This window comes from Lytechinus pictus, chromosome 4 (assembly GCF_037042905.1).
Source record: "Lytechinus pictus isolate F3 Inbred chromosome 4, Lp3.0, whole genome shotgun sequence".
NCBI classification, from domain to species: domain Eukaryota; kingdom Metazoa; phylum Echinodermata; class Echinoidea; order Temnopleuroida; family Toxopneustidae; genus Lytechinus; species Lytechinus pictus.
This window is the reverse complement of record NC_087248.1, coordinates 21,519,978-21,545,508: the sequence shown is the minus strand read 5'-3', so window position 1 is coordinate 21,545,508 and position 25,531 is coordinate 21,519,978. Positions and strand designations below refer to the sequence as shown.

General features: G+C 35.7%; 1 protein-coding gene across 1 annotated transcript; it reads left to right on the top strand.

The window, feature by feature from the left end:
- The first annotated feature begins 4,125 nt into the window (after positions 1–4,125).
- On the top strand, positions 4,126–20,577 carry LOC129259370 (calcium-activated chloride channel regulator 1-like). The gene is made up of 12 exons (XM_064098979.1): positions 4,126–4,815; positions 8,186–8,471; positions 11,083–11,369; positions 11,786–12,022; positions 12,495–12,719; positions 14,198–14,488; positions 15,093–15,326; positions 15,934–16,059; positions 16,935–17,079; positions 17,606–17,727; positions 18,928–19,152; positions 19,813–20,577. Exons 1-11 carry the CDS (start codon positions 4,642–4,644, stop codon positions 19,105–19,107), a joined length of 2,307 nt encoding a protein of 768 aa, XP_063955049.1. The 5' UTR covers positions 4,126–4,641; the 3' UTR covers positions 19,108–19,152; positions 19,813–20,577.
- The last annotated feature ends 4,954 nt before the right edge of the window (positions 20,578–25,531 follow it).

Here is a 25,531-nt window from a genome sequence, read left to right as displayed (position 1 = left end):
GATATTATATCATTGAGACCTTACATTGTATCTTATAGATTTTCCTAGTATTTACTCTAACACAGTGCGTACCCTTGAAATTGGGACAAAGAAATCCGCAGTTGTAATTGGACTTGTGATGGGTACAAACATTGGGAACTTAATTAGTTCTTCGACTTTTTGTCTATTGCAATGGAAATTGCTGAACAAACATTTGGGAAATTACAACGAATGATTGAGATGAATGAAAGCAAGATTCATGACCTGGCAGTAACAATAGAAAATAGGGTACAAAGATTGAAGAAGGTAGAGGAAGAATTACAAAAGAATGAACACAAACTTCAGGACTTAGAGATTGCAACAAATAATCTACAGCAGTACTCAAGACGCTCATCGTTGCGTATCTTTGGTGTAAAGGAGAATGCAAATGAAAACACGGATCAGCTGATCTGCGATATCAGCAATACGAAACTTCATGTGTCCTTAACGCGTGATGACATCGATCGTTCTCATCGCACTGGGAAGCGCACTGGACAGCATTCGCGGTCTTTGATTGTCAAATTTCGGAGCTATCGAAAACGCGAAGAAGTCATCAAAGCACGAAAAATGTTGAAAAACACAGGAATAGCGATACAAGAGGATCTAACTCCCCAGAACGCTAGTCTGTACAAGAAAACCTACCAGTCGTCCAATTTGGAGTCCGCCTGGACACACGATGGGAAAATAATAGCTCTAGTGAAAGCTAGCGGTGGTGAAAAAGTAACCCAACTCATCGGAAGTGAGCTTGATCTCCGATTGCCATGAACCTTATCATGAGGGTCCTGACCCTCCTACTGATCATGACTTTGAATAAATCAAAGCTACATTTATATGTCTCTGGCTGCAAACGTTGTTGCGAACTTATTGTCACCTTTTTATCTCACTAGATTAATTGTATTTACTCATTTATTTTAACATTTTACCCTTTGTGTTAGTTAAATGTCACAACATTTTTCTTGTGTGGTTTGTGAAAAGCAAATTTCTGATATGAATAATCTAACTTGTCTAGCTTGTGAAGATCACTTAGATTCATTACGGGCTCTGGAAGATGATTTTGGTCCAAATACTCATTACTATACTTTACCTGAATACAATAAAGAAATTTCAAATACAAATTGTGTGGATACTGTAAAAGTTTGACTAAGAATATTGACAGTCTTGAATGTGTATTATCTGAAACCAAATGCTCGTTTTCTATAATAGCAGTATCGGAAACCTGGTTCAAAAATGAGGAATATGTACAAATTGATGGTTATCACTTTGTCGGAAAAGGGAGAAATGACAGACGTGGTGGTGGAGTAGGTTTTTATTTAAAAACTGGATTGAAATTCAGAAGACGTTTAGAACTTGATATTTTTCAGGACTTTATTAAAAGTCTCTTCATTGAAGTTTATGGTAAATATTCAAGTACTATCTTTGCTGTCTGTTATAGACCACCTACTCAATCGATACCATATTCTTTAAGTGAACTGGAAGTACTACTTCATAAAATATCTAAAGAAAACAAAGAATGTGTCTTAATCGGAGATTTTAACTTAGACTTATTAAAGACTACTTCTTGCAATAATGTAAATAGTTTTATTGATACGCTTTTTAAAAGTAATTTTCTTATGTTCCCTTAATTTTAAGACCTACCAGAATTACTATGCAATCTGTAACTCTGATAGACAATATATTTATCAATAGACCTGAAAATAAAATAAATGCAGGAATAATTCTCACCGACGTGAGTGATCATTTTTCAATCTTTTGTCACTTAAGATCTGTTTTTGAAGACGATCGCTGTGATGTAGTCTTAAAGCGTGCAATAAATGACTCTAATATTTATCTGCTTTGTGAAACGTTACTTAAGACAAACTGGGATCAGATATTAGATTGTACGTATGCAGATTGTATCTTTGAACAAATATTAGACTGTACATTTGTAGATAGTACTTTTGATCTATTTATGAAATATTTTCTAAATACTTATGACATATGCTTTCCATTTAAAGAAATGAAATTAAAACAGAGAAAACAAAAGCCTTGGTTTGATGTAGAACTCAAAAGAATGTGCAAAAAGAAAAATATCTTATTTCGGAACTATCTGAAAAACCCATCCTCTTATCGAAAAGATGTATATTCTTGTTATAGAAACTTTGTAAACAATGAGATACGAAAACGTAAACGAGAATATTATTTTTCCAGATTTAAAAGTGTCAAAGGTAATATCAAGGCAACTTGGAAAACTGTAAATGACATTTTGATGAAAGTTAAGGGAAGTGTGCAATATGATTTTATTGAACAAAATGGTATACAGATAAACAGCAAACAGGCCATTGCCCAATGATTTTTTCAGCACTATTGGCAGGGATACTGTAAACAGTATACCTAATGCCTCTGTTGACTTTTTGCATTTTTACCAAATAGGGATTTTTCACCGTCTATGTTTATGAAACCAGTTGAAATTTCAAAAATACTTAAAATCGTAAAAAAAAATTGACTCGTGCAAATCCCCTGGATATGATGATATTAATATTGATGTTCTAAAGAAGTCTATTGCTTCCTTTGTTGTACCGCTTTCCAATCTATTTAATATGTCTTTACAATCTGGTGTATTTCCTACTGCTCTAAACATGCTAAAGAAGGCTAAGGTGATTCCTGTACATAAGAAAGGAGATAAACACATTCTAAGTAATTATAGACCTATATCAATTTTATCCACTTTTTCAAAAATCTTAGAAAAACTTGTGTATAGTCGCTTATTTTCTTTCTTGTCAAAAAGAGATATACTGTACCATAAACAGTACGGGTTTAGACAGAACTACAGTACTTACATGGCTCTTTTAGATTTTACTAATATTATTGCTAAATCATCTGAAAATAAAAGAGTTGTTTTAGGTATCTTTTTAGATTTAACTAAGGCATTCGATTGCATAAGTCATGAAATACTTTTACAAAAATTCCAATTTTATGGGATTCGGGTTACAGTACTTCAATGGTTTTCTAGTTATTTGAACAAAAGAACTCAATATGTATGTGTAAATAATGTATCTTCTGAAATCACTCATAACACCTATGGTGTCCCTCAGGGATCAGTATTAGGTCCCTTATTATTTTTGTTCATAAACGACATTCAATATGTAAGTAGTATATTACAATCAATAATTTTCGCGGATGATACAAGTTTATTTCTATCTGGTGAAAATATTGATACATTGTGTCTTACTTTTAATACAGAACTGAAAAAAAAATTGATACTTGGTTTAAAGCAAACAAATTAAAATTAAACGCAGAAAAAACTTCCTGTATGTTATTCCAGCCAAAAAAAAAAAATCAATACTTCTTGTATAAGAATACATATCAACCAACAAATTATATCGATTGTGAATTCTACAAATTTTTTAGGAGTTAAAATAGACAATATATTGACATGGAAAGAGCATGTATCTTATGTATCATGTCAAATATCTAAAGCTATTGGTGCAATGAATAGAATAAAGAAAATTGTTCTCTTTATATTCTTCTTAAATTGTATAATAGCATGATCTTGCCATATCTTAATTACTGTAATATAGTATGGGGTGGCTGTGCAAAGACCTATCTTACTAGAGTTTTCATTCTCCAAAAACGAGCAATAAGAATTGTGTTTAATTTACATCCTTACTCACACACTGCTCCTGTCTTTAAAAAATTCAGTATATTAACAATTTTCGATATACATACAACAGATTGGCATATTTATGTTTTCGTACTCCAAAAATGTACTTCCTAAGTTTTCAGAAAATTGTTTTGTATATAATAAAAATGTATGTAAATATGCGACCCGTCAATCAAATCTTTTTCATCTACCAACCCTAAATTATAATTTCTCAAGAACTACCATTTCTTATGCAGGACCTAAGTTTTGGAACAAATTACCACAAGAAATCAAAATATGCCCTACTTTAAATATGTTTAAAAGAAAACTAAAAAAATACCTAGTTGAAAATGAATCTTAGAATAAACTTAACAAAATATTGCCGGGGGGGGGGGGGGTTCGGATGTCTGGTTGTCTTTTGTTATTTTGTCATTTACACTTATATTTCTGAATTCTATGTGTCTATTTCTTTTTTTTTTAATTGTTTTGTGTTATATTTTGTATATATTTAAGAAACATTTTATGTAAATTGTATTACCTTTGGGAATAACCCTGATAGGCCTTTGGCCTTTGTCAATTCCCACAACATTATGATTCCTAACTGAATATGTTTCATTTTAATGTTTGTTATTGTATATATCTATCTGCATATGAATTTGTACTTGTGTTTTTAATCAGATGTGGAAATAAATTTGAATTGAATTGAATCTTTTCACGCAATAAGAACTGGGATTTCCCCCTTTAACTCATATCAAAAATAATTTACGTCAAATTATACTTCGCTACAGGATGTTCCACAAATTACATGCTTTAAGATGGTGCATGCAATAAACTTTGCTTACCGTAGATTGTTTGATTGTGCATGATACGACGATCCTTTGCAGAGCTCTTTACAGCACATTTCATTTCGGTAGCATATTAACTAAGCGATATACCAAAGCAATCGACAGTTCAAATAGGCTCTTCAGGTAATAAAGTGTATCATCGAACAAAAAGACTAAGAGATGGAGAATAAAAAATACGGGGTGTTACTGCTTCTGCTTTTGGAGGTATTTCTGGCAGGCGTCGCTTCAGGACAGAAGAATATCATCAACCTGAAAGACGGGGGCTATTCAAATCTTCTCATCGCAATCGATCCTCAAGTGGAAGAGAATCCGGCCATCATCGAAAATCTCAAAGTAAGAACCTTACATTATTACCTTATTTGGTATAAAGAACTAACATGTAAAGGCGAAAATCTGCTACTAAATTGGAGCTTGAGGCTACCACACCAAATTATGACACCACCACCATCAACAACAACATCAGCAATAACAGAGATAATGCTGCTACTTTTACTACTTTTCTACTTCTTTTTTAATGTTTTTATTGGTTTTCCTAAAATAACAGTTACAAACAATATAGGCTGACAATAAGTTCAAGACAATTTAAACACATTGACATTAACAAGCTAAATTATCTCAAATTAACTTTTTTTTTTTTTTAAATCTCAAATTAACTTAATAATCAGCCACAAACATCCATCCTCACACCATACCACTCACACATACACAAACCCACACACACACACACGTCTTTCCAATGTTAAAAGCTTGCATAAAGTTTTACTTTCTTCATACTTTCCTATGTTTAAAAAGAGGACCCTCATTACTGCATAACATGTACAAAATAAGTAAAATAAGTGAACCAGGATAAATTTCCTTAAAACTGTATGCTCCATTTCTTGAAATGGGCACTCAACTTATTCTTTTTTTGAGCTACCTTATATTCTACATCTTGTTTTGATTTAACCATTGAGATAAGAACCTCAAACCTCAGTTCTTTCTCCTGAAATTTACATGAGTAAATGTAAAATTTCAAATACAAAAATAGAAAAATAATACAAGAGTCATGTTTACTTCCCGTATGTTCACCAAACAAATAATTGAATTTTGAGAATACTAATTTTCGGGAGATGTCAGAATTAGTATATATTTTATCTATCAAATTTTCCCAGAGAGGGACTACTTTATTACAGTTGCAAAATAAATGATCCAATGTTTCAGGTTCTTCTAAGCAAAAATAACATTTGGGGGAATCTCGTTTCATTATCTTGAACAAAAAAGCATTGACTCCAATAGCATTGTGAAAAATCTTAAAAATAAAAACTCTCAGTTGAGTTTCTATTGCACATCTAAAGTTATCCCTGTGTATTATGGACTAGTATCTCTTTAGGCTGGTGCACAAAAAGCTCCTCCCACTTACTCTCCCTCTTAGTATTGGAGGTACAATATTTTTTTTTGTAGCATATCATACGCATGTTTAGGTTTTTTCTTTTGAATCAATAAATTATTAACAATCTTCCTCCAAATATCTTCCTCTGTGTGCATAGCATCATCAAACCAGCTAAGATAGATTCCGTTCATGAGAGAATCATATTTTCTACGGTCCCTAATAGGAATGTCAACTTCGATAACCAAATCTTCAAATAATTTTGCATTACCAACACCATCATATAATTGTAAAATAGAATAAATATCTTTTACTTTTCTACTTCTATACCTCTACTACTTCGTCTGTACCTCAAACAGTACTACTAATGTATGGTCTATAGGCATGATAGGGGCAGTAAATTTTTTTTCTTAACAAGCACCTTACGCATGTCTCAGTTAGCAAAAGTTAACCTAATTGTTTATATAAAAAAGAAAAATCACAGGAGATCCGCTACTGCTCCAACCATACGACACCATAATCATTATTACCACCACCACCGTCACCACAGATAGCGCCAACAGCACAAAACCAGTGTCTAGCCACTTTTTGTACTGTTTTTCCGATACTTGCTCCCACCACCCCTAATACCAATACTTCTACCACTACTGCCGTGATTGAAACTACAACTGCCTCTCCTACTGCAACTATCAACAACTATTGGACCTACTACCGGACGACAATTCTACAACTTCGTCTGCTATTACAACAATTACTGAGGTCTGTTGCATAAAATGCATACAACACAACATTGGTTGTCACGCAGTCAGAGTAAACTCATAGTGGCAACACTTTAATCGATTCATCCTAGAAAATACAAATCTGTGCATTGTTTTGCGTGTAATTTGATATTTTTTCTTAAATATCTCTTTGATACAAATCAAACATTTTGTTATATACTCTGTTTATTGCCTTTTCGTCTTTGTAAATTCGTTTATGGAAAGTTGCTGAAATCAATGTAAAAATATATAATAAAATTATAGAACAAATTCTCTATTTGATAATATTTTCATCTTCGCCGGATATTTTTGGTTTTGTGTTTAACCTTCGCTCTTGTAGAACTGGATACTGGTGCTCGACAACACTACAGAAAATATGTTATCTGTAATTTGACAATCATGAACGTACATATCATACATGAGTAATGAGATAATGACACAGCAACTAACACTTGATGTGAGATCTAGAGGATCTAAGATTCAAAGTCAACTTGAAGAGAGAAACACGCCAGGCTGAGCCTATACGTGTGAGGATTCATGTTTCTGATAACGAAGATAAGGGAGGAATGCTCATATTAAATATTATCACATTTAATAACTTACTAGTTATATTGTAGTCAGAGATTGACACAGTTTATGTGGAAATGACAAGATTCTATTAAAACATTTCGACTAGATTACAGGGTCTTTCGATCACTGACGATATTTTGGCTCGGTTCTTGGTAGAAAAGTGATTATACTCAACGTTATAACTAGGTCGTCGACTTTTACATGTTCCATTTTTTTATTCACATTTTTGTGGTCATATTGCTCCCACGTTTATCGATAATTTATTTTTTCTTCTTAGAAAAATAAAATTTCTCAAACGTTATCAAGTTGATTTCACAATATTTCTAGAATGGTAATTTCGTGAGTTAAATTCGGTGTCTTTCAGTTTAAATCCGGGTTCCTGTTTATTCAATGATATTTAATTGGCGAGAGCGAAGGTCATAGTAATAAATCCTCATTATGATTAATATCAATATTTGTTTTCCTATGACATGTTCACTAATGAGTTTAATTATCTCTTGTCGATTTCTTGAGTGAATTATACGAAGGAATAATGCCGATGAAAAATTGGCCTATATGAATTTATAAATATAGTTATATAATACATGTATGTACATTCATACACCTTTATAATAATAATTTCTAAAATAGCGAATTTCATAGAAGTTAGATCATGAAATGAGCTTTCTACTCATGAACATTTATTTGAAAATACTACCACATTTTATAATTAATTCAGCCCTATGTCAGAGGGACGTGTTTGGGGGGGACGCACTGTATATGTATATAATATAAGTGGATCAATTTACTCATTTATTTAACATCTTCATGGACTCATAATTCATTATCATATTCGTCATCACTATCATCATCAATCACCACCACAATCATCATCATCAATTTATCATCAACAAAATCCTCCTCCACCAATTATCACCATTACCGCAATTATTATTATCACTATATCTTAAACTGTTCTTTTCAAATGTTCACTCTTTATTCACGACACCAAACTTCTCCCTTATCCCAGACTATGTTTACATCAGCATCCCAGCGTCTCTACCTGGCCAGTAAGCAGCACGTCTACTGGGAACACATCAAGATCCTCGTTCCAAACACCTGGTCCATCCAGTCCCTGTACCAGTCAGCGAGAACCGAGACCCTACAGTCCGCCAACATCATCGTCCACGAGTTTGAGGATGACGAGCCATTCGTGGATAACCTAGCAGGTTGCGGGACGGAAGGGAGTCTGATGCATATGACATCGAAGTACATCATTGATGAAGAGTACAGAGAAGACAAGTTTGGCAACACAGGTAGGAAAAACAGAAAAAAAACCTGAATTCAAGAGCAGTATCATATAGAGTGCCGAAGCGTGACGTCATATTTTTTTTGTATTTTACCATTTTTGATTTTTTTGAGAGAGCGTTGTTGGCTCAGTCGGTAACGCGTCTGCCCGTCGAACCAAAGATCGTGGGTTCTAGTACATTCCGGGCGGATAACTGAAGCCAGTGCGTTGTGTGTAAAAGGTCTCTCCCATGTTTCATAGATGCAGGCTATGTTACAATGGAAAACATTCCGTCCCTCGGATAGGACGTTAAATAGAGGCCCCGTGTAGAGGAGAGTTACCACCTTTGCACGTTAAGAACCCACTGCACTATTCGTATAAGAGTAGGGGGAAACCCCGGTGTAGTGGTTCACCTGCACCCCCCCCCCCCCAATCTGTTATATCGGGAAGAGGGACCTGCGGGTCATAGTGATTCAGTTCGCTTTTCACCTCCCGGGCACAGGTTACGCCAAACAAAAAATAATAATACCATATTTCGGTTGAGCATGATTGGCCTGGTTCTAAATGTTAGGAACCAAAATATAATACATTGACTCCAATGGGGTTACTTATGTATTCATGAGGTCATATGTAAGGCCCCAATGGACCGATTCCAACCAAAGTTTGGTATTGTGTATTCATTATCGCGCCCTGCCGAGGTATGGTTTAAAAGGTTGAAAATCAAAATAGATTTGTTTTGTGACGCCATCACTTTGGTACTCTTATCGGTTCCCTCATGCTTTTTATTTATTTATTCATTTACTTTTTTATTACTATTTTCAAAAGTATTGTTATGATTACTTGTATTACTGTCAATGATATTACCATAATAATAATTATCATTTAAACTACAATTAGAATTATTGTAGTTGTTATTATTAAAATTATTAGTGTTATTATTATCATTATTATCATCACCATCATTATTATTATTAGTATCATTATCATCATCATTATTATATTAAAGGGGCAGGGTCGACATTCTTGTTTATCCTTCTTCATGCCCTTTGATCATTGTATCCACTCAAAGTCAATCGACTTCCTTTCCATTCTCCTTGTTGTAATCCAGTCATCTCTATACCCTGGTCTTTCTACAGAGATGAATAGAGAAAGGGAAAGGCTTGAAGGCACTAGGAGTAATCGCAGAATCTTAACTCCCTTCCAGTATAAGAAGATGGGGGAAGGCGATATTGTTACACCTGTTCCATAATCTAACGCCTTTGACCTTATTCCTTGCGTAGTTCGAACATACAATGAACTTATTTGTATACATTAGATTTTAAGTATTGGACCCCTGTAAAAGGGGGCCGGAAGACCCCCCCCCCCGTATTCTTTAGATACTGTTTATATATTTTTTTTTTTTTGGGGGGGGGCTCTTCCCTTGCCCCCTCAGATACGATGATGACTAACACCATCGCAACCTTACATACTCGAACAACTAATCGTACGTTCACCCACTGACATCCACCCCATCTTTTACACACTCTCACAGCTAACCACACACACACATGCACCAATTAATATCCAGCCCACCTACACCCACTCGCACACGTAATCACATGTACACCAACTAACACCATTCCACATATACACACTCGCACACCAAAACCACACCCCCACACACACCCATCGTCATATGCATCCCACTTATACACACTCGCACACCCACTCTCACACACACCAGTGTAACAGCATTCCACCTATACACACTCGGACATCTAGCTATACACACACCCTCAGATATTCATTCCAACTATATACACTCGCAAACCTTACTACGCACACACACACATATCCATTCCACCTATACTCACACACATCAACTAATTAACACCCCATGCACCTATACACACTCGCAAAACAATATACATTCCACCTATATACACACTTGCACACCTAACCACACATACATCAACAAACACCATTCCACCTATACACACTCGCACATCTAACCATATGCGCGCACCAACTGAAACTCATCTCACCTTTCTTGTCTTTTTTCACCATATATTGAAGTGAACTTATTACCCAATCTCACTTTCGGGTATATTTAGACAAAACAGAACATCGCATGTCAAAAATGTAATGGGAGCTAACCAAACAGCGAAATGCTAATCCTGGAGAGCATTTTATCCGACAAGTCCCGTTTTATCCGACAGTTACCATAGTAACAGTGCTTTTCAGCCCATCAAAATAAAGAAAAATTGTCAGCTCTGGTAATTTGTTTGATAGAAAATGTTGGTGAAACGCTCCCAAGATAAGTCTCTCATAAATAATGTCATCATAGTTGAACAATCATTTAAAGTAATTTACGATGCTTGTTCTGAGTTGTTGAGTCAGATATGTTTAGGCTTTTTTAACGTATGCATTTTAATACACCATTTACCAAATAGATTCCTTCTTGAGAGGGCAATAGAGCAGTTTGCTTACTGAAGTGACTGCCCTGGTATATATAAAGTTATTGATATTAATATTCAATTTAAAGGTGCTTCCATATTTTGACATTTTTTAATCATTAAATGCGCTATAGGTCGAACCACATAAAAAAAAAAGATTGTAAGGTCAACATCTTTTATTTCGGGTTAAAATTGTGGCAACAGATCGCGTTCTTGTCCGTACCTGGGGATACTACCGGTGGGGGTTGTTCAAGGAGCACTATGACGGCAAAGGAGGAGGTGCTCCTGCGTACGATTCGCCATACGGCGGCACAGAAGGAACCCGTTGCTCGCTCAAGATCAAAGGAAGCCTTGAGATGCCAGGAGGCAGTCTTTGTCAGAGCAACCATAACTCTGGTTATGACCCCGACTGCCGCTTCGTCCCCGAGACTCAAGGACAGACAGCTACAGCATCGTTGTTGTTTGCACCGAGAGGTGCTCACGTACATTCGGTAGGTCTTGTCCTATGAAGCATAGATATACACTCCGAAGTCGGGAATTCTTTATTTTAATTTCGTTGTTCAACCAAGGAAGTTTTAATTTGAAAACGGTCAAAAAAATAAAAGGACTTTTTAAACTTCCTTTTCATGTTAATTATGTCACTTGTGATGGGTGAGATATAAAATGAATTGTCTTTCCTGCCATTCAAAAATAATGAAGGAAGCGGTTTTTAACTTTTCAACTTAAGTATATATTTTCAGCTTCGACGGTTGTGTTCACCTTAAAATGTCATCTTTCCTAAAAAAAAAAAGTATTAACCATATCAATTCGCTTTCAAATAAATTACATGACATGTTTCTTGCCGAAGGGTTGGGCATCATCCGTATCATTATTCCCTGTTTTCCTCCCGTTGTTCCCCCTCATCCAGGTCGAGGAGTTCTGTGAGGAGGATTCTGTCCCGGATAACGTACACAATCCGCTAGCTGCAAACCTCATGAACATCAATTGCGGTGGCGACAGTGCATGGAAGGTCATGTTAGACAGAACAACAGACTTCCGGAACGGTATATCACTGATATCTAACACCACACCCAAGTTTGAGGTCCTTCATGTCTCTTTGGTCAGAAGTGTCGTCCTTGTGCTTGACATCAGTGGTAGTATGGCAGTAAGTTGCTTTTCTGTGTCTGTCCCTTTGATTTTTCTTCCCCTTAAACGTTAGATATCATTAAAACTACTTTTCTGTAGCACAAAGATAATGAACTAATGATGTTACTGGCGCCATCTTTTCAGGTAATACTACGCTTCAGGTTCCCATTGTTTTCGCCCTCAATTCCTCAAAGTGATCTTATCATGCCAGTAGTTGTGTATCTGTATGTATCTGTGACTCTAATTCTGAACTCAGGATTAATTTAAACTCTGATTTAAAATTGTGGTATAACTATGGAAAGCCGTATGTGGCATCAAATTTTAGAATTAAGTAATCAATTCATCAAAAAGCAAAACTGGAATTCAGAATGCAAGCCTGTATTTTCAAAAAAATAAAAACAACTTTATTTTCAATTTATCTTCATCCGCTGTCCCGTCCGTTTACAATAAACACTTTGTTACACTCTTCTGCAATCTCATTTATGGTTTAGGGGAATCGATTTGATCGAATGGTTCAATCATCTATTCATTACATTATGAATATAATTCCGGAAAACAGCAAACTCGGAATCGTTAGTTTCTCAACTGGCGCGTCAGTAAGAGCCTCTCTTACGGATATCACCGATACGGCTTCGCGAGAAGGACTCGTCAACAAATTACCTACAGGAACAACTGGTAGCACCTGCATTGGATGCGGGATATTAGAAGGCATTGAGGTACGGTCCTTTTTATTCACATATTACCATGGTTACTGTGAAACGAGCAGGGGGGGGGGGGCTGATAGCAATATATTAAGCTGAAATTCAAAATTCTTTGGACACCCCCACATCAATGGATATGTGTATATGAAGCCCGACTCACACTTTGCGATTCGTTGAGATCCGAATTTCAAAGAAATTGTGATAACATTTGATATGGACATTCAAATTAGTAAAATATTACGAATAAGAGTTCAGAATAGTAGTAGGACAATTGAAATTGAAAATCAGTCCAGTTCGAGCCTTCCTGAAAGAATAAAACAAATTCAATTCAAAATCGCAATGACGTCATCATCGGCTTCGACTTGAAGCCGATTTGGACTTTACAACGACCACAGGGCTTGCCGTAAAGTAAAAAAAAAAAGATTTCAGTATTCCTAACATCATGCAAAACTTTATGTGAAATAATTTTACTTCTTAGAACTTTTATATTTAATGCAAAATGCGATTTCTTGAAAAGGCGCGTCGCATCGGATTGCATAGCGTGAGCCCGATTTACTTTTGGTATAAGGCAAAATTTTCATTTGGTAAAGGGCAAAATTTACATTTGGTAAAGGGCAAAATTTACATTTGAAATAATCATTACATTGTGTTAATGCGCTTTTATAAGTCTCCTATAAGAATAGATAAAAATTTAAAGATAAATGATGTGAGATATATATTGTTGTCCTCAATGTTCCATTGACGGCATTGATGGTCTATGTCATCGGTAACTCATCGTACACTAAACTTGAAATATGGGTACATGTATGTACATATTTTGTAAAAAATGACATCCCCCTCCAAACTCATGCCAGTGTATTTGAAGGATGTTTTAGTTGGTTTTAATTAATCAAAGTTATAACCATGTTTAAAATTCATTGGATTCATACATAGACTAATCATAACCATACTCTAAGGATGCAGTGGATACGACGTTTGTAGTAAAGCCAAACGTAGGAACCCTAATCCTATTGTAAGATTGAGCGCCAGAAATTTGTCACTTTTTGATGCAAAACTGGGCCCATTACAGAACTTTCATGACATTTAAAGATAAATCCACTCATTAAGAATAGAATCATTTGATTATTTAAAAAAAAATCACTTCTGTCTTTGAAATGGAGGGGGGGGTGAACCCTTTACCCCCAGGATTTACGCCCATGGAAAAGTGTTACTTACAATTTGAATTGAATACATCTTTACCTTATCATATTAGACAACTAGTTAGTGATTTATTTTTGCATGACACCTTTTCATATTTATGCCTATAAAAATTATCAAGAGATCATTGTGATGGAAATACAAGAAGGTGGCAAATCGTTGTTTATTCAGTTTTTGTGAAAGTATCTTGAATTCATTACTGTGCAGTGTGTGTTGAAGGGTGTTTTTTTTATATTCCTGATTGCACGTTAATATTGCATAATCGTTACTATTCGAATTCTGATTTCTTTTACCAGGTACTTGGATCTTATGCAGAGGGTGGATACCTCTTACTCCTCAGTGATGGTGGTGAGAATGTATATCCGTACATCGAAGACACGTACGATGAAATTGAAGAATCAGGTGTCATCATTGACACCATCACCATAAGCAACGCAGCCGATCCGAAAATGGAGGATCTGTCCACAAGGACATCAGGCTTATCGAGCTTCTGCTCGGATACTGGAACCGGAACGTGTTTGCAGCAAGCGTTCCAGAGAACAATTGCAGAGAGGCCCGACATTGGCACCGAAACTGTCCCAACACAGGTTCGTTAATATGTTAAATAGTTACCACTGATTGTGATTTTCATGTACTGAAGTTCATAAGATAAACACAATCTAATTAATGGTATTTTTTAATTCTATTTCTCCCTCGGAACGCTTTTTGTCAGGTCTTATCCGAAAACAAGAGTAGTCCTAATGGTCACAAGAAATTCCAGATAATAGGGTGAATACACATTACAATAAACACAATTCGAGAAATTTAAATTTTCCACTCGATTTCTTTCATCAATTGACCCCACAAACGTTGGTATTTCGTTGACTTTCTGAGTTCATAATATGAAAAAGCAAGCGGTCTTAATCAACAGAAAGTACCACGATTTTCTGGTAGAGCGAAAAGATCGATCTGTTTTATTTTTGATCGGATTCATCAGTGAATTTGTTATAAGTTGAAAAAAAAGAATAATCTCCTTTCACTTCCTCTGAGAAATTATTCTGCGCCACTTTTCTTTCAGCTTTTAAATAGTCATTCTTTTCAAAAATCTTAAAAACACTAGCAACATCGTACGTCTATAATTATTGTCATTCTAAACTTATCATATTTTAAGATGGCGAAAATATTCATCCTTTCTATTCAAAATTTATCTAGATATACGTTGACGAGCTCCTCATCAAGCCCATCCCCGGTATCTACAGTATACCCGTGGTCATCGATGAGGGCCTCGGCAATGATACGGTCGTCACAGTGGCATGGACGCAGAGCGGTAATCTGTTACACGTCATACTTACTGGCCCAAACGGTACTACGATAGACCGTAATTATCCTGGTTACCATCACGATAACGCCAATGATCTCATCTCTATAAACATTCCTTTTGCCCAGGTAACGTTTCTACTAACGAACGTAGTGGGTGTCAACATAAATGTGTTGACGTCCTTTAAATTCCTTATTTCTCTAATTTTCTAAGTGCTGCAATACTTCATAAATTATAAATATATCATTAAGCAACTTTTGCAGCACGAAGACAAAAAACGGACTCTTGAGGTTCGCCCGAAAAAATATATAAAAACTAGTGAAATCTGTCACTGAGTTGATAACCTGACCCCCTCCATTTGTTTATTTGTTTGTTTGCTTTCGTGTCAGATCATCAGAAAAATGTCAACCGATCTTAGGGGTGATATAGTGTTTTTAACCTTGTTTTTGCTTCTTAGTTTCTTTTAAAACATTTTGTAGACCAACATTTCATTATTATTATCACCGCGGTTCGATATTATATTCGATCTTTCCTTCTTTAGCAATTTTGTGAATGTGACTATGACATATTGTGGGTGTCGAAGTCTTTAAATGTTTTTTCACAGATAAATGACGCTACCCAAATACCGTTCATGATGAACAACCTTATCATTATTAGCATTTTTATTCTTTTACATTCCATTATCAATATGGATAAGTCCTCTTCTCCATTTTTCCCTGTTCTTGTTTCTTTAAGGCTGGTTTGTGGAATTTGACCATAAAGTTCATACAAGTTGAGGATCATGCTAGCATTTCTGTAACTTCTAAACCGACGACTCTAGAATATTCACCAATCACAGTAAGAGCATTGTTAGGATCACCTGTAAGTTAATCTTTCATTTTTTTGCGCGTATCTAAATTTATTTAATCGTTGTAGAAGCTACTTTTTAAGTAGCATTTTAATACGGTTACATTTTATTTTACACATAATTACAGAATGTAATGCTTTTTTAAAATTTCAAAAGATTTTATTAGCTGATTTTTTTTAAATCATACATTGCGTGCCCGAACACAATGTATGCATCTGCTCCACTCCATAAGGAGCATTCCAACAAGAGTTCTAAATTATAGACAAATATATTTTCATATTGGAATCGATCGATATTCCTTTTATCAAACAATGCACGTAAAGCAAGGTTGAACGTGGGAGGGGAGGAAAATAGATCGTTATAAATTTGATTTAAGATATTATTCTCAGGGCGTTATATTAAACATTTACCGCGCTCGTGTGGTGTGCCTGCTCGTAAAATCTTTATTGAACATATTACGATAATTAAGTGCAGCTTTATACTGTCCCAAACATTCACAACTATTACAGATGAATAAATACACTCTAGACTGCTTCCACGTCAATACGTAATTCAAATTTTCACCCCTCCCCATATGAGACATACGGTTAAGCGTTAGTAGCAGAAGTCCTATATTTATATACTATTATTTCGATTGGTACAGTTTAACCTATTCCAACCACGAAGTCTTGGACAAAGTGTCTCGATCTTGTCATTGTCTGAAAATATACTCTCCAAAATAAATGCATCAAGGACAATGACCTATTTCTGTAAAATTCATAATTTAAGTATTTCACTTAGCTCTCTTTCATCATATTTGTCTACGTCATAACATTGTGAATTTCAAGGGTATCAAAATCATATTTGCTCTTGCATTTTCCTCATGATCTTTTCCGTTTATATGCTTCAGGAGGTAAATTTCACCCAGAATCCGGCTGTGGCTATATATGCACTGGTACAAAAGGACTATCTACCCGTTCTCAATGCTGACGTCACGGCTATTATTTCGGACTCGTCCTTAACGACCAAAATGAAGCTACTTGATAACGGGGCAGGTGAGTAGATCGGAAGATTTGAATTTTGTTTTGTCTTAGGCATGTAGAGGACGTGTGTGACGAAATAACTGACACTTGGGAATATCTTCAAGTGTTTAACTCAGCTGTGCTCAGCGTAATCTATCGACCAATCAAAAATGAGATGAGATGTTAATGAGACGGTTTTGATTTGAAATCACCCTATTTCGAATCGGGGCGAGAACATTTTAAACATCTAGCATGTAATAATTTCAATAAGGGGACGGTCCCTTAAATCTTGGGTATTTGAAAGCAGGGGCTAATTAATATTTTGCCCAATCGAAATTCGTAGTCAGTATAGAGTTACCAACCCATCCCAATTTTGATATTATTTTCTCTTCTCTTTATTACATTTTCGGCCTCTTTTTCGTCGTTATATCTGATTGAAATACCATGGGGGTGGTTACCCCTCTGCCCCCACCGTAGAGCACGTGGCCGTTCCTCATATATCTTCGATGATACAGAAAAAATGTTCATATTTGTGTTTTATTCACTCTGCATTCATTAGGATGTGATTTATCCAAGGATGACGGTACATATTCAGGATATTTTCTAGACTTCACCTCTAATGGCAGATACAACGTCAAGATCGATGCCCTTGGATATAGTTCCATCGTGGAATCTCAAGAGGTTACTAAAATCCAATGTATCCTTTTCGAATGCAATTTGTGTTCCAGACGACGTTGCATGAACGTCACTAGTAACTTTGCCATCTAATTGTAACAATGCTCAACAGCCAATCAGAATCAAGGATTTCATCGAAGATGCTTAGGATGGCAGAGATACCTCAATAGTAGAGAGTTTCCTCTTCGCGATATACGAAGGGTTCAAGACAGAGAAAATGTATTGTCAAATGCACAAATGCCCTTCAACTGTTCGAAGAACAACGACAGGTATTTGAAAACTGAAAAAAAATGTAAGCAACTGGACACTTTTGAAGATACTAAGGATTTTTTGCATAGCGATCGATACAGAGCGCTTTCAAGAACATAGAAAATGTATTGTCAAACGCTCTTCATGACAAAGAGCAACCCAAAGTTTTTGTCGAAAATTGATGAATGAAAACAAAGCAGTTTTGTCCTTGACTCTGGACAAACTACATTTTAAAATGTTTTCGTCATCTCCGAAACTTAAGACGAAACTGTTGATCCGGTTCACCAATTTCCAAAAAGAACCCTTTGTCATTTTGATGGGCATTTTAAATATATAACTGTATTCTTGAACCCTTCGTACGTCGAAGAGCGGAAACTCATAGTCTGCGGCGGGGCCCAGGGCCCGGTTGAAATATGGATATAAACAAGGTAGTTGTATTTCATTGGAAGTATGATGGAAATCGATTCTGTCCGTCGAATCATTGAATTTACAGTGTGAAAGTGACGTGGCGTAGCGGTTCTGACTCTTGCCTTGTAATCAGAGGGTCATGTGTTCGAATCACACCATGGCCTACATGCCTAGCATCCTTTGGCAACGGCGTCAATCCACAGTTTACCACTCTCACCACGGCGCTAATTGGGTACCGGTTGGAAACAACCGTCATTGTGGTTGGTTTATCAAGTGTGTGCGCCTAACAGGCTGCAAAAAAGCTATGATCCAATGAATCCCGGGTAATAATGATTGTCAAGCGCTTTGAGCAATCGTAGTTTGTTATTAAAGCGTTATATAAAAGCCAATTATTATCATCATTATTATTATACAATAACAAAATATCTAATTACATATTCCTTTAAACGATGGACGATATACACATTCGTCATTGATGATTCGTTAGATGATCCACACATAATGATGTATTGCATAGAGGAAAACAGTGTTATATTTGCTTCTATTTAGTTAAAAGGGCCACCCAGTTCGAAGAATTGGAGGCAGCAACTGCTCCTTCCTTCATGCGTACAGCCTCGGGAGGAGTCTTCAAAGTCGAAGGCTACACACCAAACGCTACGGATATCCTGCCACCTTCCCGTATCCAGGACCTGGTGTATACATCATTTTCATACGATAACAGCACAGTGACACTCAGCTGGACTGCTGTAGGAGATGACCTAGACCAAGGAACGGGTAAAGAATCTGTCATATAATTGAAAGGGGTATACATCTGCAGTACATTAAATGCCCGTGTGTGATTGATGTGGAACGTTTCCATGAGAGTCGCCCATTCAACTGTAAACATTTTTCCAATTTATTAGATACGAATTTGGTCTGTCCTAGTGAAATATGACGTTACACTCTTCTATCACAAATGACACCCCTCCCCCCTTTTTTTTTTTTACTCCTGTTAATTAAATGCAGCTAATTAGGATTTCAGCTCTCTGATATCCCTGATATTCAACTGAGAAAAAAAATGTGACGCTGTATGATTTGCTTTAATCATTGAATCATCCTGTTGTCACCCTGAAGCATGAGTTGTGGCATTTCAACCTTCTGGAAACTTTTCTTGTCGTTTCCTTATCAAGTCTCATTCAGAACAATAATATCCCGCTACTTTTTAAAATGTATTTTTTGTTGCCTTTAAATAGGCTTCTTGAAAACGAATCTTTTATTTAGGCCCATAGCGCATTCACGGTTATGGCATAATTCCGCTCACACTAATTTCAAACTAGTTTTCATGAAATATAATTTTTAATTCAGAATGTTAACCCCAAATAATTTTATGCTAGGCATTGATGCAAACCCTTATAGCCGATTTTTTTTTGTCGTTTTGTTATATACATCAAACAGCGTTCAATTACGAATTCCGCTATTCAACGAACTACTCCTCCGTCAGAACGAACTTCAGCAATTGCGTTGAGATCACACAGGATGACCTCGTCTACGGGAACCTCTCTAACATCAACCCATCAGGGGTTACTGAAACCATCACCGTTACCCTTCCTGAAAGAGGACAAGATATTGTCTACTATTTCGCAATTAAGGCTGGGGACGAGGCCGGGAATCTAGGGGAGTTGTCCAACATAGCGTCCTTGTCGATCCGGTATATACCGGTTAACAAGGAACCAACAGAACCAGTTAACCCCGGCATCATCATTGGGGTATGCTGTGGAGTCGGTGCTTTGATCATCGTAGGAGCTATATTGATTTATATTCATCACCGGAAGTCGAGCAAGGCACAGGTTGGACCAGCGAAACCAGAAGAAGGGCTACCAACTACAACTGTAGAGCGCCACGATCCAAGCATTGATAATCCTATTTATTCTACAAAAATAATTTGCGATTAGTACTTAAGAAAAATGGGTTGTAAAGAATTAACTTTTGTAAACACCATTTTGGAGCATTTAGTGTTTATATCTCCTCGGTGGCTAATGCAGGAGTATTACTACATATGCTCCTGTGACATAAACTGTTCCGGTCGTAAAATCTCAGAGGGTATAGGATCAAAGTTAGAATTGTTAAAAAGGTTTTGCTTTTAAAAAAATGTAAAGATAAGGAAAAGGTTTTATTTAGTTTTGGTGGTTGGCTTTTAGTTTCGGCTTAATTAACGTGCACATTTTCCATTGGAGCAATTGTCGCCGGAGCAAATGTCATGGAACTGATCCAGTGGCGGTTCCATGACATTTGCTCCGGCGACAATTGCTCCGCTCTAAATTCCAAAAACTAATCGAATGACCAACTTCAACCATAGGTTTATCACTATACTCTTCCCTAACATAAACCATATTTCAACACTTACCCTAACCTTACATCGAAGACGAAATTAAGCCCGGAGAAATTGTCGAAGGGGAAAATAATGTGTGACCCAAAGGCCCCGTGTCCCCCTTTTTTGGGGAGCCATAACAAAATATTTGAAGTGAAAAATGTTGGGAATACGCAAATGGAGACTTATTCCGTTTTCTTTTATGATCCGCCTCTGATCTCCCTGACACACTCTTAAAATAGTTGGGCAAAAAAATGCCCAACTTTTGACCAGCCCTGGGCAACATACTGTCCACAAAAATTTGTTAAAATTTGCTAAATTGGATAATAATTGCCCAGAATATATATATATATATATATATATATATATATTACCAGCATACATTACCCAACACCATGAACACAGTGGACAATATTTTGCCCCCACATTTTAAGTGTGTAGGCTATTGTAGCAATAGTAAAGTGTTTTCAGTTTCAGAAATGAATCTTAAAAACATTTATACTCAAAAGATGTGCATTGGCACAAATTGTATATGCGGAAAAAATATTTGAAGCAGTTTAAATATCTAAAGATTCCTATTAAATTGTGCTTCTTGGTAGTATGTAATATAATCCTTCACAATGTGTTATTATTATTTTTTTTTTTTGCTCTTGAACAATCAGGATATTGTCATTCACTTTTAACCCGAAATCTCAATTCAGATAATATTTATTTGCAACCTTTATCAGGTATAGGGCATGCAGGAAACGTTGTGAAGAATTGATTGTAAAATGTCAAAATCTAAATTGATGTTCTCAGAACTTAATATGTTGACTCATTTCTGGAAAAGAGAGGATACTTTTGAAATTGATTTGTATGTGTGTGTGTGGGGGGATGTGTAAGTGTGTTTGTGTGTATTATGAAGTATAATGAATCACTTATGAATAAATGATACTTTCTCCCTCTTCTTGATATAAATATATGAATATAAATTCAATTTTTTGTACATTTCTGTGCAAATCTTTTAGCTAGAAGAAAAGGAATACATATTGAAACTTTGTTATTTATGAACACAATATATGCTTGCTTACATGGAGGCTTGGGGAATCATATTATTCATTAGATTGATAATACTTACAAAAGAGTTACAATTGATCCAATCAACCTTAGCTATATGGAAATCCATTCATGTCATAATTATTAGTACAAGAAATTGTCCTTTGTAAAAAAGGAGCACACTATATTAAAACGATGAGTGTATGAATATACATGTCAGACACATTTCAAACAAACATGTAGTTTAGATGTTGACGTTGCTGGCTTTCCATAGTTGTGGCGGATAGGATCAATCGCAACTCTTCTTAAGACGGGACCCAGAACGACAAAAGCTGACATGTAATTTCCACAGGCATTTCATTCATAGGCGAAAGTTTGAACAATATCGGAAAGACAGTAAGAAAGTTATACATTTTTAAAAGTTTCAATAAGAAAGTCATACATTTTTTAAAGTTGTAAATATTGGTAATCACTATACAATGGAGATTTCAAATTGGCCGCATTTGTTATGTCACAGTGTTGTAAGGCAAGGACTACTCTTCCATGTACCCCAATGTTTAAAATGGCTAACATCGTATTTAGCCAAAAGCTGATTCATTAAGTAAATATTTGTATTGATTGTTGGGTAATTGGTGTATTACAATTTGTAGATAAGTTTTGATTTAGACATGTACACGGCTGTGTACAGTTATATTTTTAAACATACAAGGACAATGGTTTAGAAAACAAGACTTAATGCAGACCATGATATTTATTCAATTCCGATTATTTTGTTAACATGATTAACACCAATTTCTTAAATGGGCAATTTTACAAAAACTTTTGTTACATTGATTGGAATCGAATTTATTAACATGTTTGGCTAATGGTAACATGAAATATAGGTATGGATTCATGTTATACATACTTCAGCATGTTTTTGTATGTTAACTACTTGCACAAATAATGAAAAAGAAACAATATCCAGTTTGAATGATGTATTATTATAGTTATTATAAAATAATTATATTGAAACTGCACACCAACCCATACATACGGTGATGTTTTAAGTAGTTATTAAATTGAACAAAGCGTTTTCTGAATTCAGTGTAAGAACTATAAACTTCGTTTCAATAATAAAAATAAAATGGAACCATCTGTCGTTTTACTTCGGTAGTCTAAACATGGAAGTCCCTTTGCATCTATTTCTGCATGCATGATTCACTGTTTTGTTAAAATACGTAAATGTTCCTTTTTGAAATAATATACAAAAGGTGACATTGCAAGTTTATGCATATAAAAAACATATAATACTCTTTGGCTGGTGTAAAGGGGCAAAACTTGTTATAAGTGGGTAATATGTAATTAGTCTCACGTTCATTTTCTTTGCCAAAAATATACAATTGAGGATGCTTTTGTATGCCAGGAAGAAGCATGAGCTGAATCCTTTGGCTCATTGACTTGAACACGTTTCAGTTAAAGAATAAATCAATCAACAGATAATACAGGGCCACGTTGAATACGGGCCATGTTTCATAACGACGATTAATTTATATCTAAATCTTCTCTTTAACCATAACGTTTCTTAAAATGTATCTCTCTCTTAAAAAGTACTTTAGAGCTGAGAGAGAAAGTGTGTGTGTATGTGTGGGTGTGTGTGTGTGTGTGAGAGAGAGAGAGGGAGGGGGGGTGGGGATAGTAAAGGTCTTTTGGCCACTATAATTATATCTTTTGATCCCAGAGTTGATTACCATTTCAAAGGCACATTAAGTGTATACTCAAAACAAATTTATATATTTCAAAGAATTAGAAAATGGAATATACTTGCCTTGTGTATGTAAGGGTGTATGTATGCATGTATGTATGTATATGTGTATGTATGAATGAATGAATTATGTATGTATGCATGTATGAATGAATTAATTAATAAATGAGCGAATAGAAAGGGAGACTTATAAGCCTCAGTGCACGCTAATGTTCACATATTGAAAGTTTGGGGAGTTGGAGAGGGTATGGGTGGGTAAATATTGTAAAACTTAAGTAGGACCTACATTTCAATGCATCCTGTTCACAAAACCCCCTTGAAAATTTTATTAATTGGCATTTTAAACCTTCTTAAGACGATAAATCCACAGCGCTGACTTTTTACTTTCATGTCTTGTGCAACTTTTGATACCAAATTGTGACCCCAGGTACACGGATCCAAAATTACGCAAAATTTCGTAAGTGCATGCAGACCCAACATTGCACAAAAACGTGTATTGTGTATTCAGCAAATATTTATAAATGTGTTATTATTTCTCCTTTTAATGATTAAACTAAATCAATATCATCTTGTTTATGGTCAGAATAAGGTCCCCGACGATTTCTATCGATAAAAATAAAGAAAAAAAGCACATACATAAGAAATTTCGAAAACAATAAAATAGGCCCTGCATGAGAAAATAATTGTGATATTGACATTTTTAAAAGTTCAATTTAACAAGAATGCTGTAGAGTCTGTGAATACAAAATCAGCATTTTATTGGCATCATTGAATTTTAGTTATTAAAGCAAACTTTTGATTTTACACATAAATTAGCATAATTGATTAGCACTGAGATTTTTCGCAGAATTTGATCAGATTGTTGTGTAAATTATGCCAAGGGTAACGCTCGTGCTAATTTTCGTCGATCGACGGCCGAGATCATATGGGGCTGAATCAGCCCCCCCCCCCCCCCCCGTCTCTTAGGCGTCCAAATAGCCCAGTCTTTTTAGGGTTAAAAGACAGTTGGTCACTTTGGTCTACAAGCAGATGGTCTATTAATTTCTCAGATGCCACATGGCCGGAAGCTATTTGGTATAATTTGCCGTTTGTTCTAAACTACACTTGGGAAATTACCATTTTAGTCTAAATTGATCTAATTTTTAACTTCGTATACATTTTTTTTACTTCATTAAATAGACATTTCGTTCATATTATCAAGCAATATTGGCTTAGTGCCGTTGAAACAAGTGGATATTACACGAAATAGATATAGATTATGCCTTGCCTTCTATAATATTAAAATAATACAATATGATAAAAGGGCTAAATGATACCAAATGGTTTGTAGACGAACTATTCGGATGTTAATGGTCCCTACTATTAAAAATCCTAAATCTAACCCTATGCTAGAGCAAATGTTACAGGGGCAAATGTCGTGTCATCCATTCACATTATACTTAGTCTCGTGGCCTACGTTTCTCCCGGATTAGCTATATTACGACAAAGGGAGGGCTTATAGGGATGGATCTGATTGGCTTAAAAAAGACAGGTTGTGACCAATTGGCGGCCCTTTGTTGAGAAAGTAACGCAGAATGGTCAATTCGTAATTGAAGGTGGTCGATCAGTGAGCTTGCGTAAAATGGGTAGAGTCATGTATATGGCTGATAGGCTACCATAGACCAATTTACAGACCTATTCAGCTTTTTTTCCGAATTGGCATGAATGGTCTATATCTTTTGTCATTGATGAACCTGACTTGACAGAAGAATGCCGTCACGTTACCGTCTAGCCCAGACAAAAGGTGTTTTCGAGACATTTGACGTGTACTCCCAAGTGCGTTTCTCAACTGTAAGTCATGTGCCATGTTAACAGGACATCTTGATTTCTTGAAGTCTCTCGTCGTAGAAATTCCGTTTCGTCGCGAAAAACAGGCTAGATATGATTGAGGTTACGACATCCTCATTCACTGGTTACGACATCCTCCTTCAGCGTTTAGAAATACGATTTCAATAAAGTAAGTTAGAATATGATTATATAGCTAGCGA